This window comes from Triticum aestivum, chromosome 5A, assembly GCF_018294505.1.
Source record: "Triticum aestivum cultivar Chinese Spring chromosome 5A, IWGSC CS RefSeq v2.1, whole genome shotgun sequence".
Classification (NCBI taxonomy): domain Eukaryota; kingdom Viridiplantae; phylum Streptophyta; class Magnoliopsida; order Poales; family Poaceae; genus Triticum; species Triticum aestivum.
Window position 1 is genome coordinate 612,877,393 of NC_057806.1, and position 15,069 is coordinate 612,892,461.

A 15,069-nucleotide genomic window follows, 5' to 3' on the forward strand; every position below is an offset into this window, starting at 1 on the left:
GTGATGATGGTGTGCCTGCCATCTTTCATTTACAGCCATCTGATTTGCATCTAACGCGTCTGAGACAAACTATGGCAATTTTACAAATAACCCCCTGCCACTCCAGTTCAGTGTTTAGCCCATCTGTACCCCACCTCATCTAGCGCCATCTCAGGAAAGAAAGAAGGATCTGGATAGGTCGGTGCCGTCGTTCGTTCGCCCCCAGGCTCCATTGCCGACCACTACCACAAACCCCTCCTCGCCGTCTCCACCACCCCCTTCCCTGTCTCCCTGACTTCGACCTGGGTAAGTATGCTGCCGATTAGAACTGGACACGAGCCAAGCCGAATTCAGACAGCCATGTTAGCTCGCTCGGAAGCAGACAGCTCGGCTCGGCTGGGTGATGCCAACGAGCTGCATATGGGTGGCTCGGTTCGTTCTGCACTGGCTCTGTTTAGCCTGAGCGGCTCGTGAGTGGATGGACAAGGGAGGTGCATGCTGTGGATGTGCTGTGAGTGATGGTGGTCACCGCCGGCCACCAGGGCGTGCCAGAGCAAGTGGCGGTGCGGCGTTGAGGCGGAGGGCACGCACCTGCCAACGTTGGTGAGGACGCAACACAAGCAAAGAAGAACATGGGTGGGCACCGCGTGAGCATCTGCGTGCGTGTGTGCGCTCGGCGACGAAAGCATGCCTGTGTGCGTGCGGCGGGGACGGATTATGGATGCGTTGGAAAGAAGAAGAGAATGTAAGAGGGAGGAAGGTGTGAGCAACAGCTGTGTGTGGCGGCGGGGGGGATGGATGCATCACGTGGGTCAGTGGGTACATGCTGCTTGTCTAGGTCACCAAATAAGGATAGCTTCGTATTGGGCTAGGGCTGCTCTCCTAGTCTATACATTTCACTGCTAATTTAAAAAAAAATACTGGGCTGGAAACGAGCCACAGCCCCAACATTTCACCACCGGAGTCGTTCGAGCCCCAACGTTTCACTGCCTCCCCTGTATTCTTGCTTCAGCAACCCCAACTGCGACCACAACGTCTGTGTCCTCCCCTGTCTCCTCCAACACCAACCCCCACAAGTACGTTGGTGGCTACGCCCTGCTCATCCTCGGCGGCGCAGCCACCACCTACTATTATTTCCCCCTTCCCGGCAACGCAATCCATGTTGATCACACTCTCATAGATGGAACAGAGTGTGGGGAGGTGAGATGCACTGCCCTTCGCCTTCTGATCTGACAAGGACCAATGTATGGGTATTGATGAAGAAGAAAATCTTCTTCTGCAGTTGCAGATATGTAATGGTAACATATGGAAGAAATGCCTATTCTGTAGTTGCTCGGCCCGACTCAGCTCGGCACGGCAAGGATCTAATTATAGGTTCGTCCTATTTTTTTACTTGATTGTTGCATAAGAAATGCCAGAAGGAAGATGGGACATGAACTTGGCTCTTGAGCTCAAATAATATCAATAAAATTTAAAGAAATCTTTTGGAAACAAACATGTAGAACTATTTGTGCAACATTTCATGAAAAATAATATTAATGTTGAACTAGAAAAATAAACAAATCATTAAAAAACTATTTTAAAAGCTTTTTTTTTTTGCAAAGCACCACAAGTGTTTTTTCTTCATCAAGTTTTGCATGCAGCTTGAACACTGGAACGTGTTTGTTTGCAAGAATAGGTTTGTTATGTTTGCTATTCTGTCTGCATTTACTCTTCACCCGGATGCTTGTGAGCTCAAAAGCAGAATGAATATATCCAAAAAAACATATTGATATTTGTTACACATGAGATGACCACCACATAAGTTGTGAAATAAACTACTCTAGATCAATGCATTTTGGTTAGCCGTGCAACGCACGGGCATCTTACTAGTTTCGAAATAATCTTGATTTATTCTACCGCCTTGATCGGAAAGCGGCATTGTTCTCCTGACATTGTTCCCTGCTCACTGTGGTGAATCGAACAGCAAATCGAGGACTTCAGAGCCTGGCTGCAGACCTCGCGGAGCACCAATGACAGCCTCAAGCAGATTCAGCAGAGCAAGGTGATGAGTACCCAGCTGGCTGGTCAATCTGAATGATCTTATCGGCCAGCAAAGCGGAGATGGACGACCACGGTCCTGACCTTAGCAGCAGGCAGTGAGTCTTCTCCCTCTGAAACCTGAACGTGGATGCCCGCCTAAGTCCGCTGAAACCTTTTTCCCTTTGTCGCCGTGGATAGGAGACAGTAAATGGGATCAAGGGAAGTTGGTCGGGCTCCAGCGGCACATGCTTACCACTGCTGGCTGTTAGCGGGAAAGGTATGTTGGTTTGATTTTTTCAAGATCCTGAACTAAAACAAGTCACCTGCGACATTTGAGTGATGCAAAGGTTTGCTGTCTCTTTCCAGGAAATTGTGTGCAGAGAAGTTGCCTTGATTTTTAATACTGAACCTATTTTTGCAGAACAAAACACTAACAATAAGAGAGATGAATGTGCAGTATGCTAAATTTGGGTATCCAACTACAGAAGAATTGGATTTTTATTTATATTAGAAGCTAGGTTATCACTTTTGATTTTAAATTGATCGCTCATGGACAGTGGCATCTTAATTGGCCATAAACACAGCCTAATTCAATCCCTCCCTTCAAATTGGCAACTAAAGGGAAGGTGAGTTTAAATGTCTCAGCCCCTGTGACCTGGCTGGCCTTTGTGTTAGAAGATTCAAAGGGAATGAAAAGTTGGAGGCAACAAGGCCACCTCTTATTTGGGGTCTTTACATAAAAATAGTGAGGGTCATATAATCTGCCATCGATGTCCCACCAATTTATACATGTGTATGATTCGAAATCAATAAGCCAACTCAAGGAGTGGGTCCCGGAATACAAGCAGGAAGAAAAGAGAAGGAATTAAAAGGAGTAAACTCGGCTCTTATGTAAGCAATAAGGAAAGAAATTATTCCACTCAAAATGAAAGAGAAGGAATTAAAGGAAGTAAATTCGGCTCTCATGTAAGAAAAATGGAAAGGAATTATTCCACTCATAAGGAAAGAGAAGAAATTAAAAGAAGGAGAAAACTCGGCTCTTATATAAGCAGAAAGGAAAGAAATTATTTCACTCATAAGGAAAGGGAAGAGATTAAAAGGAGTAAATTCGGCTCTTATAAAGCAAAAAATGAAAGAAATATGAAGGAATAAAATTTGCTCTTATGTATGAGCATTAAAGGAAAAGAATAAAAAGAACGATGCTGTTGCTGAATGTGCACGGGCCGAGAAGGGAGCAATTAAAATAAATAACATCGGTTGCGTGCGTGCACCTGAACATGCTCTAATTCAATGGCCATTCTCTTCTCGCATACAAAAAAGTTGGCCGGCAATGACCATTCATACTTTTCTGTTGTTTTGAATCTGTGGGGTTCATATAAATTATGCTTGGTTATTTTTATATTACATCCAATATTATGTGTACTCATTTGATCTAAGGTTATTTTTAATAACTTGATTTTTTTGTCACAAACAAACCGATGAAGCGGCAACCGATGAAGCGGCGGTCAACCGATGACAGCTGCAACAGTTTGGTTGCCCGTTCGCTTTTAAAAAAATATAGTCTGATGGCCATGGTGGAAGAACACGACATGAAGTGCTTTGTATCCCTAGAACGACGAGGAGACACGAGCATGAAGTGTTTTGTTTGGGCCAAGCACTGCCGCCGCCTGCTCATGTCTCCTCGTCATTCAATATGTCCTAGAAATGTACCAATTTTTAAAAATGTTTGTATTTAAGAATATTTTCAAAAAATATATAAATCAAAATTATTTTCAAAAATCATGTGTTAAAAAATGCGAATTGTAAAAAATCCCACTTAAAAAATGATAAAAAAAACTCAAATATGTTACTTTAAAATAAATAAATATTCATGTTCTCTCGAAAAGTAAAAAAACGATTGACAAACTATTCCATGCACAAGTACTCTTTAATCAGATGAAGGATGTTAAGGTGGCTTATTCAAATCCACACTTCATACTCCAAAAAAGAGATAATCAGAATTGAATATAAGAAATGTTGCGCAATGACACACATAAAGCAGATTTTGCTATCTTTTTGACCCGTTGCAACGCACGGGCATTTTTACTAATATAATAACATAATCGAGTGGCTCAACGAACCGCACGGACGGAGTAATTACAATCGCAAAAAATTCCACAAAAAACAACCAACAACACCCAGCAAGAAGCAAGCAAGCCCGGATCATCATCGCCACGGGCAGGCAGATCCACAGGCTACTGCTGGTTGTTGTTGTTGCTGCTCTTGTTGGTGTTGGTGAGCACGATGGGGATGACGATGATAAGTATAATGACGAGCAGGATGCCGATGCCGATGCAGGTCCACTTGCGGGAGCTCTTCTGGTGCTTGCGGGCGACCTGCAGCTGCTCGCGCCCCCGGTCCACGAACGACCTTGCCCGCCCGACGTGGCCCTCGATGTCGTCCAGCTGCTCCCCCTGCGCCGCCACCAGCACGGCCATGTCGTTGAACACCTGCTGCAGCTCCAGCAGCGACCTCTCCAGGTCCGCCACGGCGCCGTGCCGCTCCTGGATCTCCGCCACCACGCCCAGCACCTCCCCGCGGCCCTGCTGCTCCGCGATGGCCCGCTGCAGGAACCGCTCCCCCTCGCCCGTGTCCGCCAGCGTGTCCAGCGTCGCCTCGTCGGGCTGGGCCCCCGTCACCGTGAAGTAGCGCCGCGCGACGGTGTCCCGATACTCGGAGGTGATGCGGGAGCGGAGGGAGGAGAAGGCCTCCATGGCGTCCCGCAGCTTCTTGCGCAGGCCGGCCACGACGGAGGTGCGGGTGCGGTCCGTGGAGGAGCCCGGCCCGCACCCGGCCACGGAGCGGTTGGCGGCGTTGGCCCGGTCGAGCGACTCGAGGCGCAGCTTGACGACCTTGGCCTTCTTGATGGCGGCGGCGACGTCGGCGTCCATGCGGGAGCGGAGCGCGCGCACGGCGGAGGCGTCGTGGAGCGACTTGCCCGACTCGTTGGCGTCGTGGAGGGAGCGCTGGATCCGCTCCAGCTCCCGCAGGTCGTCCTTGATGGACTCCACGTCCTCGAAGAAGCGGTCCAGGCTCGCCCCCGCCGCGGCGCCCGGCGGCGCCGTCATCTCCACGCCGCCCGACTCCAGGTCCCCGCCGTCGCCCCCCGCGCCCGCGCGCTTCCACGAGCTGGAGAAGAGGTTGTTCATGTCTACTGCTGCCGGCTCAGGCAAGGGCCGATCGATCGATCTGTACGCCGGTTTCTTGGAGGGGGAGAAGCAGAGTGGACAAGGGAGGGAGAAGGGGTTAGTTACTTAACCGGTACTGATCGGGGCGGAGACGCGGAGTCGGGTTGAAGGGGTCTGCCGTCTCGTGCTCGGGGAAGGTGGGAGGAAGGGGACGGACGGCGACTCACACCCTTCCTTCTCCCTACGGCAAGTGGATCCAATAGTAATACGCCCGACCCGATCCGATCCGATCCGATGGCTTGGCGTCCAGGTTGGGTCCGGTCCTTGGATCACGCGGTGGCGTGGGGGCGTCGGCTATCCATGTCTGGAAACCGGAAATCTCGAGCCTAATAACCGCGTCAGCTAAGTGCGGCACGCAGCTTAGCTGGCTGTACAAAGTTCACCAGGCGGGCATGTGCAACGGATTCCATATCTGCAGCGCGCCGCGCCGCGCCGGACAAACCAGCTCGACGCGGGGTGAAAATTAAGTAGTATGGGTAAAAATCGTAGGATGTGGCGGCAAATTCTACGTGAACTGCCTGGATTGGATTGGATTGGATTGGGTGGCGGTAAATTCCGTCGGTAGCCGTCCCCTGATGACGGAGCCATCGTCGTTCATTATATTCTTTTTTTTGCGGTGTGTTCATTATATTCATATATACTATACGGTTAGTCGTGTTTGACCCGATCACTTGACCAGAACACCTTTTTTTTTGTCTCTCTCTCTCGTCCAAATGGGCTGAGTCACGCATTACAAGAAATGAAATGAAAAGTTGGCGACATGCATACTCCACAGGTGCTCGGTCTCCTGACCGCATGAAAGTGCTGCGTCAAGCGTGCAAGAAGAGGAGCAGGCGCCTAATTGCCAGGTATACGTAGGAAGGTAATGTTCGTTAGTTGGTTCGGTCCCTCGCGCCAGTGGCCGGCGAACCGTATCTTCTGTTTCGTGAGCAACAGAGCAAGCCTTTTCTATATATTAATTTCGTGAAGATATTAACTACTCTTAGTCTCTACACCAACAAGATGTCACAAAGAAATCTAAGATACACACAGCCCAAAAAGAAAAATTATAAAAGATAGAGAAAAAAACAAAGGCCTCATCACAATGACCCATAAACCACCACCAAAGACAACACCCAAAAACATAAAAGATCTTCAAAAAACAATGTTTTCAAGAAGAAAAAAGTGCACAAACACCATCGACAGCCGATCCAAGATATTAAGTTTTGACCCTAGAGAAAGTCCGTGCTTTCAAAACAATACCTGCAAGGCAATTGCCAGACACAGCCAATGAAGATCAGACCTTAGGTTTTCATCCTGAAAGTCACGACTCGGCACCCGAGGAGCACCACCAAAAAATGAAATCCTCTAGTGCCTCCAAGGCCCCCTCCGCCTTACTGATCCTCCGATCTCAGTCACCATGACTTTCTCCACCGCTGTCTATGCCATGAAAATCGGGATACCGACATGTCTCATGGTGTCGACAAACAAACAAAGCTTCACGCCGCGCCCTCATGGAGCCGCGCAGGCTAATATGGACGCGCACGATCGGATTCTATCCGATCCAGATATCCTTGGGCAAGATCTCGGCAGTAGTTTCGGAACACGTCGACGACCAGATCAAGAAGGACTGATCATGCATATCGTTGTCGTGATGCGATAGGAGCACTAGGGTCACCACCATTCCGCTGCCTCCACCATGGCGACGCCACCATGAAGCCGTTGTGGGGATCCGCCGCCGCACCACCGCGCCCCTCGCCATCACGGTGTCCCGGCCCAGCCGCGCCGTCATGTGGTGGAGGCCCTGAGTGTTGGGTTTAGTCCCACGTCAGTTGTGGGAGGAGGCGGGACACGATTTATAAGGACGGGGGTGTCCCCTCCTAACAGGCTAGTCTTTTGAGGGGGATGAGCCTAAAGCCTGTTATAAGTCGGTGTTGCTTTTCAATTGGGTTTGGTTAACACATGTGGAACAGAAATGCTGGTACTAGCGGACTCGAGATTATGTAACACTGAGAGAGAAGGCGGAACACCCCGCCGCCATCGGCCTCGTCATCTAACTGCGGCGAGGAAGGAGGGTGCTGGCGGCCGCAGGAGGGTCCGATCAGGTAGCTTCTATGAAGAGAGCAAAGTGCAAGCGCTCGTCATTCTCGACTCGGGCCACCGTACGTGCCGGCGCTGGCCGGATCACAAGGACGCGCGTCACAAACGAATGCTCTCCTTTTATAAACGTACAACAGCCCAAAGTAACAAAATTTTAGCTCACCCAACATCCCACTTTTCTCCAATAGTTGCATCGTGGACAGTCAATCAATGTACTCGTTTCAAACCACCATCTCTTCCATACCGTACCACAAAAATACACAAATACCATTACATTATACATTACAAAAAATACACTAGTTTCGTCGTACGTAGCTTACACTGTCTCTATATATACCTATCAGTTAACGAGCGTACGTAGCAGCTGATAATCGATATACAGAGCATTTTGTTACAAACGTCACACGGCATGCACGGGTGACAGTATATCGCGACAGCTTGAACAAACACTACACGGGTGACGACGCAATATGAGGCAACGGGTGTGTGTGACTGCCTTCAGAAGCTGCACGATGTGGACGGACCGAGCACACACGACACGATGCTAGAAGAAGTTGCTGAACTGGCCGGCCAGGGAGTCCTTGAGGCCGGAGAAGAGGCCGAAGAGGGAGTACTGCTTCAGCTTGGACACCTCGTACCACGAGTTGAGCACCGCCTCGTGCTTGTCCGTGCCGGAGAAGGCCAGCTGGATCCCGGGGCTGCAGTCCACCTGCCCGCCGCCGCCGTTGCCCCTGCAGCTCGACGTCTTGATCGCGCAACTGTTCTCGACGCACCCGAAGTTGGCCTGCCCGGAGCACGACGAGCAGCCGTCGGACTTCCAGAAGAGGTTCTGGAGCGTGCCCTTGTGGAACTCGAACACCTGGGAAACAGAGATAGGCGTCAGTTGAGCAGATGGTCGCCGGTGATTTGGCCCAGGTTACGGGTTAATTATGGGCGCACCAGGGTGAAGCCGGTGACTGTGTACGAGCTGTTGCCGACGAACACGGGCGGCGACCTTGCCGCGAATTTCCTCCCGGCAAATGCCACCATGTACCCACCAGCGGATGTCTGGAACAGAGTGAAAGAACGGCATGTTAGAACTAATGATGAACCCATCATCTTTTATGTCAGAACTGTCCAACAAGACATTTCATAAGTACACCTATCTGGCTATCTTATCTACTCGAGTACAAGAAAGTAACAATTGTATCATGATTGAACTATGCAAAGCTATTGTGCAGTTCTTCTCAGCAGGTTGTCTCGGCAACTAATTACAGTGTGCTGAAATTTTCAGTACTACTGAAATCGTTCTTACTGTATGCAGCATCTTGAGTCTTGACCCATATTTGCAAGGGGAAAAAAAACAAAATGCCGTCAATGGATCAGGAAGATGAGAAATAAATGAGGGTCCTCATCATGACAGTCTGCCATTACTATCTTAAAAACAAACGGCTGAGCCCAATCAATCAGTTGAAGGGGAAATTTCTCCAAAGTGAGGGGACAGCACATTCAATAAATCCTCAGACGAGATTGCAACGACCAAGTACCTAGGTTGGGCCACAGAGAAACACGGAGGCATGTCGAGAGCGCCATTAACGGATCCACCCTCCTCCAATGAGCCCAAAAATGTAGCTGTCGGTTGTCTGGACGTGTTGCTTGTGGGACACTGTCCAGCTCTCCGTTTTTTTGGCTTAAACCTCCCCAATCAAGAGGCCATCATCGATGGATTTGCGAGGTCTCCCCAACGATTTGAATTTCTTCATCCCTCACACACTAATTGACAAAAGGCAAGGAGGGAGTACTGCATGATTGATGGCCATCCCAAATTCTTGCTTGCAAAGTACCATGATTTATTTACTATTTATAGAGTAGAATAGAAGAAGTAAAAAGGAGCTAGCAGACAATTCTTTGTGCCAAACAATTAGTTCCCCTGGGGTGCAAATGGGTAAATCAATTAGGGTTCGTCCTACGGATTATATTCCTCGCACAAAAAGCTTCGATCGAACAGCAAAATCAGGAGGGAAGGCTTGAGGAGGTGCAGCTCGGCGGAGGGCGACTAACCAGGTCGCCGGCGCCGGAGGCGTTGACGGTGAGGAGCGAAATCTCGTCGACGGTGGGGCGGAAGAGCGCGAGCAGCGGGCCGGCGCCGGCCAGGTTGAGGCGGCTGTCGCAGGGGGAGAGCTGCACGCCGCCGGAGAAGAAGGCGTCGCGCCCCGCGAAGGCCACCCCGAAGGTGAACCCGTCGCCGCGGCTCACCGTCGCGTCCGCGCACGGCTCGTACACGCCGTTGCCGTCGCCCCTGGCGGAGGCCGAGGGCGCCGCCGCGAGGAGGAGGAGGGCGAGGGCGAGGGCGAGGACGGCCGGCGCCCGCCTCGACGTCGCCGTCGTCGTTGCCGCCATGGAGACAGACAATTGTTTCGGGCGCCTCGCTGTGCCTCGGGCGCGACGGAAGTCGTCGATGGATGACGGTTCCGCTACGGTTCACGCCAAGGAAACGGAACAAAACAAAACGCGTCGCGTCGGGGCAAGGAATAAAGGGAATGGGTAGAATGAGCTGGCTTTCTTGCTGGGCCGGAGCCCATTTCGTCTGATGGGCCGCAGCCTTAACAAGCAAGTCTACTACTAAGCTTATACTTCAGACACCATGGCCCAGCAACTCAGCAAGGTACAGACTAACCCCTCAAAAAAAGCAAGGTACAGACTACAATTGCTCAAAAAAAAAAAGCAAGGTACAGATTACAGAGCACACACCAGTGAAAAACACAGGGTTACCCCTTGAAACATAACATTTCAGAATTTTTATTGTACAAAAAATAGTCCCAGAAAATGTGAGTCCATACTTGCTCTTAGCTACAAATACAACAGTACAAGCTATGGTAACCTCCAGGACTAGAGGCACCAGCTGACCAGCACATACATATCCAAGCACTAGCTAGATCTCATCTCATGAGATGAGCATTTGACTGCATACCTATATGGCTAAGAAATAAATGCAAATTGCTCCAATGGACCTTCCAGAATCTAAGGCCGTCGTCGCATGCTTCAAACCTTGACGACGGTAGATAGGGCTTCAGATGGCTTGTCAAGCCTGCAGCTCAACTCTCTTGAACAACAGATCAACGGAACCGGCACGGCGATGCTTCCCTTCCAGCGCTGGGGAGTCTTCGGTAGCCTTGGGGGATCGGCTCACCGCAGGTTTATTCACTTGCCGTTTGCCAGTTTCTGTGCCTGCACATTTTCAGTAGCAAGTGAGTCTATCTGGAAGCTTTAAGCAACCGTAATAAACCGAGGCACAAGTTGGAACAGGAAACAAACAGCTTTTATTTTTTTCTGGGGAAAAAGGAAACAAACAGCTTGTAGTATGGAGATTATTTCTGAACTGCTGAGTAGTTATAGCGCACACACATGAGAAAAACTTATGCTAGACAAGGACATTTATCGAAAAAATGATGCCTTTTCCGAAGAAGAAAAGTTACTGAAACCAGCAGGAAATCTTTGCATCACTAGAAGTAACAGATGCAAGGTTTGGACTTACCAGTGCCAGGCAAGGAGAACCTCTTGTTGGCCCGTGGTTGTAACTGTCCAGGCCTCTCCTTAGGATTACTACTGCTCCGGACACCAAGTCCCGAAAGACGAGACGAGACTTCATCAGAACCTTCTTTCGGTGGCAGCTTCCGTTTCGGTTTAGCTGACGCCGAACCGGCAGACGGGTTCGACGAGGAGCCACCACCCTCTGAGTTCGAGGGCCGGGCCTTCTGGATCAACACATTTGAATGAAGAGCTGAAACCTGCTTTTTCACAGGTTTCCTGTATGGGGCCTTGGTTGCATTTCCCTCAGCGTGCTGCGCTCCGGTATCGATGGCAATTCCATCTGCTGCGTACATGCCCAGGAACCGACTCTCCCACGGGCGGACAGCCATCCATCTCTCCAGCCAATTCCAGCTCCAGCTGTTCCTGTCTAGTTCAGAAGCTGTAATGGCTGCCTGTTGCCTTGAACCTGCTTGCCACTGCAAAAGGAGAGAAGAAACTTCAGATGGAACACTAAAGGAAGCACTGATGCTTTCCCTTTTTCTTTTCAAGTAGTGGCCTAATATTGGCTATGCAGTAAAATTACAGATAAAAGCTAATCAAGAGCAGAATAGCAAGGAAAACATGAAGAACAAAATTATGTAGCTAGCTTGGAGGGAAGGTTAACTTCTATGTTATTCATGAAAGCAACACCTGGAAGTTGGAGTGTAGCAACAGCAAACATAGTAGAGTGCGGTGCAGCCAATCACACAAAAACAGCAAGCATGAGGCTTCCGAAATGACCTTAGACATCCAGAAGCTATACTTAGGTTCAGGGCAATATGTTTGGTGCACTATATAGCATTCACTAATCCACGGTTCAAGCATCATGTTGTTACCACCATTGAGTAATGTCCTCGGGTAAAACGTATGATAAAGTTACCTGGTGAGAAAGGGCATAGGCCATGGCTCTCTCACGCTTGGCTGCTGCTTCCTGCCTCTTCAACAATTTTGCTTGGATGTCTTCCACAGACCCTATACTATCGCACCACCCATCCTGCATTTTAAGTAAGGTGGTAATGGAAGTTAACAACTCAAGCCAAATAACTGCACTGCACCACCATTTATTTCCTGATAAAAAAATGTAACTCTAACAGGAACCTTATGAAAGGATGTCAACAAATAAGGCAAGCAGCATAACAAAAAAAATTATATAACAGGATGTCTTACAAATTATAAGCACAATTTTTGCAAACTGGTGTGTGCCTTACCTCAACTTCTCGAACATGTGCCTCGCCGGTTTGTTCTTCTACATTATTTTGTTGCTCGTCCATCTGATTTTCCAAGGAAACACGAACTCGCCTTGCTCTAACACGGGCTTGTACCCTGACCAAAGCTTGCATACACCGAAGTGTTATAGCAGCTTGCTTTCTCACTATATGACCCCTTACAAGGGCTTGAAGCCTAACCAGTCCTTTTAAAGCTCGGCGGGCTCTCCTAGCCTGAAGAGGAATGAAGCTAAACTTAGTGTAGTACTAGTACCTTACAAGAAAATAGACAATTAGAGCAATCTTGGCAGATTCCTCGATTACATTCTAACATTTCTTTGTTTCCAAGATAAACTTGTTGGTAGGATACAATGCTTTGCACTAATACTTCGACAGCCAGCCGTATGAACATACAGTCCATCAAACATTGTTGCACAGTACTGATGTCGAAGATACAGTCCAGCAAACATTGTTGCATACTCCCTTCATCCGGTGAAGAGTGCACATCTAGAGATTTTAGGACAAATTATGGAGTCAAGTAAAAAATGCATTGGAAAAGTGCAAGACACCAATCTCTCTCCTCTTTAATTAACCAACCCCCAATGAGCTAAGTGCATGTAGAAATTAAGAAGACCATGTGTAGATTGTTATTAGTCTTGATTGCCGTGTGATGAGAGAGAATTTTTTTTTCTACTTTAAAGTGCATTGGAAAGATAGAAGTACACTCTTTTGTGGACAAATTTTGAAGCCAAACATACACTCTTTACCGGACGGAGGGAGTAGTACTGATGTCGATGAACATAAACCTATACATAACATTTCCAGGAATTATAGATTTTACTTCTACCATGTATCACAGTATCAGGATGATCGAGCTGTAGCTTTTCTTACTTCAACTGAAACTGCATAGTCATCACATAATGCTAATCACTCTGTATGTTATAGTTGTTGGAATTGAAAACCATGTGAAATTTGTGAGGTAAGACAAGTGCAGCACACCCTACTGACTGCACAAAGTCCGGTTTTAAATATACAACGGATAGCAAGCCTCCTAATACTGCCTTACACATGCAAATGCAGCCCTGCAGGTGCAGGTTTGCTTGGACACAGGAGCTCCGTATTTTGGAGACTGGAGCTTTAGTACTTTACTAGTTAACCACACATCAGCAATCAAGCAAGACTAGTTAAAAGGTAGCACAAGATCCAATTTCTCTAAAAAACGTAACCATTGAAATTTTCAGGCCCCTTGCATTTTATCAATATACACAAGTTAGGAAACATGTGTAATTATTCCCACTGTACAGAGCAAGCAAGAAGTTAACTGCTAATGGACAGAGAAAAAGGTGAATACCAGTAGGGCTCTATACGCAGTCTGAATAATTGTGGCAGCCCAGATCTCTTTGAGCTCCTCTTCTGTTTGAGGCAGTGGCACGCTAAGTGTACTGAAACCAGGTCCTGAGCATGAAGGTGTGCTGCAATCGTCTTCTGACGGAACATTTCCATCAGGGAACTCTTCTGGTCCGACAAGGCTAGCGTGATCCTGGGAGTGCTGATCCTGGAAGTGGAACTGATCGACGGCATCCCTTTTCTGCAATTTCCCCAGTTCACAATGTGTAAGCAAACAGGCAAATTTTCATAGCACATCAGCAAAGAAGCATGTGGCATCACTCTATTCCAAAAAAATGGCAGCAGAAACATATATTCTCCTCATGTGTTTATAATCAGGGACGGTGTACTGGTGTAGCAATACTATACAGATATCTATTCTTGTTCCAAATTTATAGTTGTTGTTGTGCTTACATAGCAACAGATTAGTTGAGTTCTTTTTGGACTAATTCCAGTCCCCAAAATTCAATATTGTCAGTGGTGCAGAACCAAAGGGTGACTCAAATAATATCACCCAGATCTGCAACAAGCCAACAAATGCAAGAACTTGCAAAAGCATTGCATAAAGAAGCACCAATTGCTACCTATAGATTAGATTTATTGTAGGATAAGAATGAATTCTCACGAAGCACTGGGCAAAATATTGCTATGATCCTTCCACATACAAGCAGAGTAAGTAAGTAGACCAAATGGGATTAAGGAACCCAGAGGTGAGAACAAAAAGGCAGAGGCGGAATCGTAGGTAGGTAGGTAGAGGTGGTGCTCCGTACTGTTCGGCCGGCGTCGCCATCCTCCTTGCGGCGCTGCTGATGCTGCTGCCTCTCCACCTTCCTCAGCCCAACAAACGACTTGAGCCACCTCATCGCGCCGCCGCGTCACCTCACCTCGCCGCCTCTGCAACAACCTCCAGTCGCGGAAATTATTTCCGTCAGCACAAGCCCAAAGCCGCAAGCTGCGCAATCTCACATAAAGGGGCAAGAGAAAACAAAACCGCGGCGGAAAGTGAGTTACCAGATCACGGGCACCTGACGCCGGAGGAAACGACCGGGGCCGCGCACCGCCGCCGGCCAATGAGGGCCGCCGCTTCGCGAGATTGGGAGCCCGGCTTGAGGAGGCGAAGGGAGCGAGGGAGGGAGGGAAGGGTGTGGCGAGTGGGCTCGAAGCGTCACCAGTGCCCAGTGCAGTGGCGCTGCTCCCCTGCCTGCCTGCGTGCTACTGGCACTGGCACCGGCACCACGCGGCCATTACTGCCGCTCCTGTGTGCCGGTGCGAATTATTGCTCGCTCGGCTCGGCTCGGCCGCCTGTGTGGCAGCCGCAGGGAGGAGGAGGGCGAGAATTATATAGGCAAGAAAATCATACAGTACTACTGTACCAGTGTGGCAAATAAACAAAGAAAGAAAGAAAAGCGCGGCGCTTTTTCTCAGCTTTTGCTTTCTGCACCCGCTTGTCGGGATCAAAAGCCCTCTCTTGTTGCTCGCTTCTGGGATTTTATTTTTACCGCGTCTCATTCTTTTCTGGCTCGCCTGCGTCCTGCAGCCAAAGATTCTTTGATTAGCTTTAGGACAAGGTGATGCTGCTGCTGCTGGGTTTATTTGATTAGCGTTATTAATAGTTTAGCCCC

At 48.7% G+C, this 15,069-nt stretch overlaps 3 protein-coding genes across 4 annotated transcripts; all 3 read right to left on the reverse strand.

The window, feature by feature from the left end:
- Window positions 1-4,015: 4,015 nt before the first annotated feature.
- Window positions 4,016-5,374, reverse strand: LOC123105328 (syntaxin-121). Its single transcript, XM_044527375.1, has one exon. It carries the CDS (start codon window positions 5,187-5,189, stop codon window positions 4,236-4,238), a length of 954 nt encoding a protein of 317 aa, XP_044383310.1. The 5' UTR covers window positions 5,190-5,374; the 3' UTR covers window positions 4,016-4,235.
- Window positions 5,375-7,520: 2,146 nt separating this feature from the next.
- On the reverse strand, window positions 7,521-9,787 carry LOC123105330 (uncharacterized). Its single transcript, XM_044527378.1, has 3 exons — window positions 9,348-9,787; window positions 8,247-8,354; window positions 7,521-8,166 (listed from the first exon to the last, which is right to left on the reverse strand). The coding sequence occupies exons 1-3, from the start codon at window positions 9,684-9,686 to the stop codon at window positions 7,852-7,854; spliced, it is 762 nt and encodes a 253-aa protein (XP_044383313.1). The 5' UTR covers window positions 9,687-9,787; the 3' UTR covers window positions 7,521-7,851.
- A 253-nt stretch (window positions 9,788-10,040) lies between these two features.
- LOC123105329 (protein IQ-DOMAIN 5) lies at window positions 10,041-14,762 on the reverse strand. 2 transcript variants are annotated; one of them, XM_044527377.1, is made up of 7 exons: window positions 14,459-14,762; window positions 14,218-14,341; window positions 13,413-13,649; window positions 12,065-12,295; window positions 11,737-11,850; window positions 10,822-11,293; window positions 10,041-10,514 (listed from the first exon to the last, which is right to left on the reverse strand). In XM_044527377.1, the coding sequence occupies exons 2-7, from the start codon at window positions 14,308-14,310 to the stop codon at window positions 10,369-10,371; spliced, it is 1,293 nt and encodes a 430-aa protein (XP_044383312.1). In that variant the 5' UTR covers window positions 14,311-14,341; window positions 14,459-14,762; the 3' UTR covers window positions 10,041-10,368. The 2 variants fall into 2 exon arrangements, with proteins under 2 accessions (XP_044383312.1, XP_044383311.1); XM_044527376.1 differs by having other exon boundaries at window positions 14,218-14,351.
- Window positions 14,763-15,069: the final 307 nt, after the last annotated feature.

Excerpts from the sequence above, each read along its gene's own strand:
- LOC123105329 (XM_044527377.1), bottom strand. The coding sequence starts at position 14,310 with ATGAGGTGGCTCAAGTCGTTTGTTGGGCTGAGGAAGGTGGAGAGGCAG. Across the intron at positions 13,650-14,217 it reads ATGGCGACGCCGGCCGAACA|AAAAGGGATGCCGTCGATCA; the intron begins GTACGGAGCACC and ends GGGAAATTGCAG. Across the intron at positions 12,296-13,412 it reads CTGCGTATAGAGCCCTACTG|GCTAGGAGAGCCCGCCGAGC; the intron begins GTATTCACCTTT and ends ATTCCTCTTCAG.
- LOC123105328 (XM_044527375.1), bottom strand. The coding sequence starts at position 5,189 with ATGAACAACCTCTTCTCCAGCTCGTGGAAGCGCGCGGGCGCGGGGGGC.
- LOC123105330 (XM_044527378.1), bottom strand. The coding sequence starts at position 9,686 with ATGGCGGCAACGACGACGGCGACGTCGAGGCGGGCGCCGGCCGTCCTC. Across the intron at positions 8,355-9,347 it reads CCTCCGGCGCCGGCGACCTG|ACATCCGCTGGTGGGTACAT; the intron begins GTTAGTCGCCCT and ends ACTCTGTTCCAG. Across the intron at positions 8,167-8,246 it reads CAGTCACCGGCTTCACCCTG|GTGTTCGAGTTCCACAAGGG; the intron begins GTGCGCCCATAA and ends TCTGTTTCCCAG.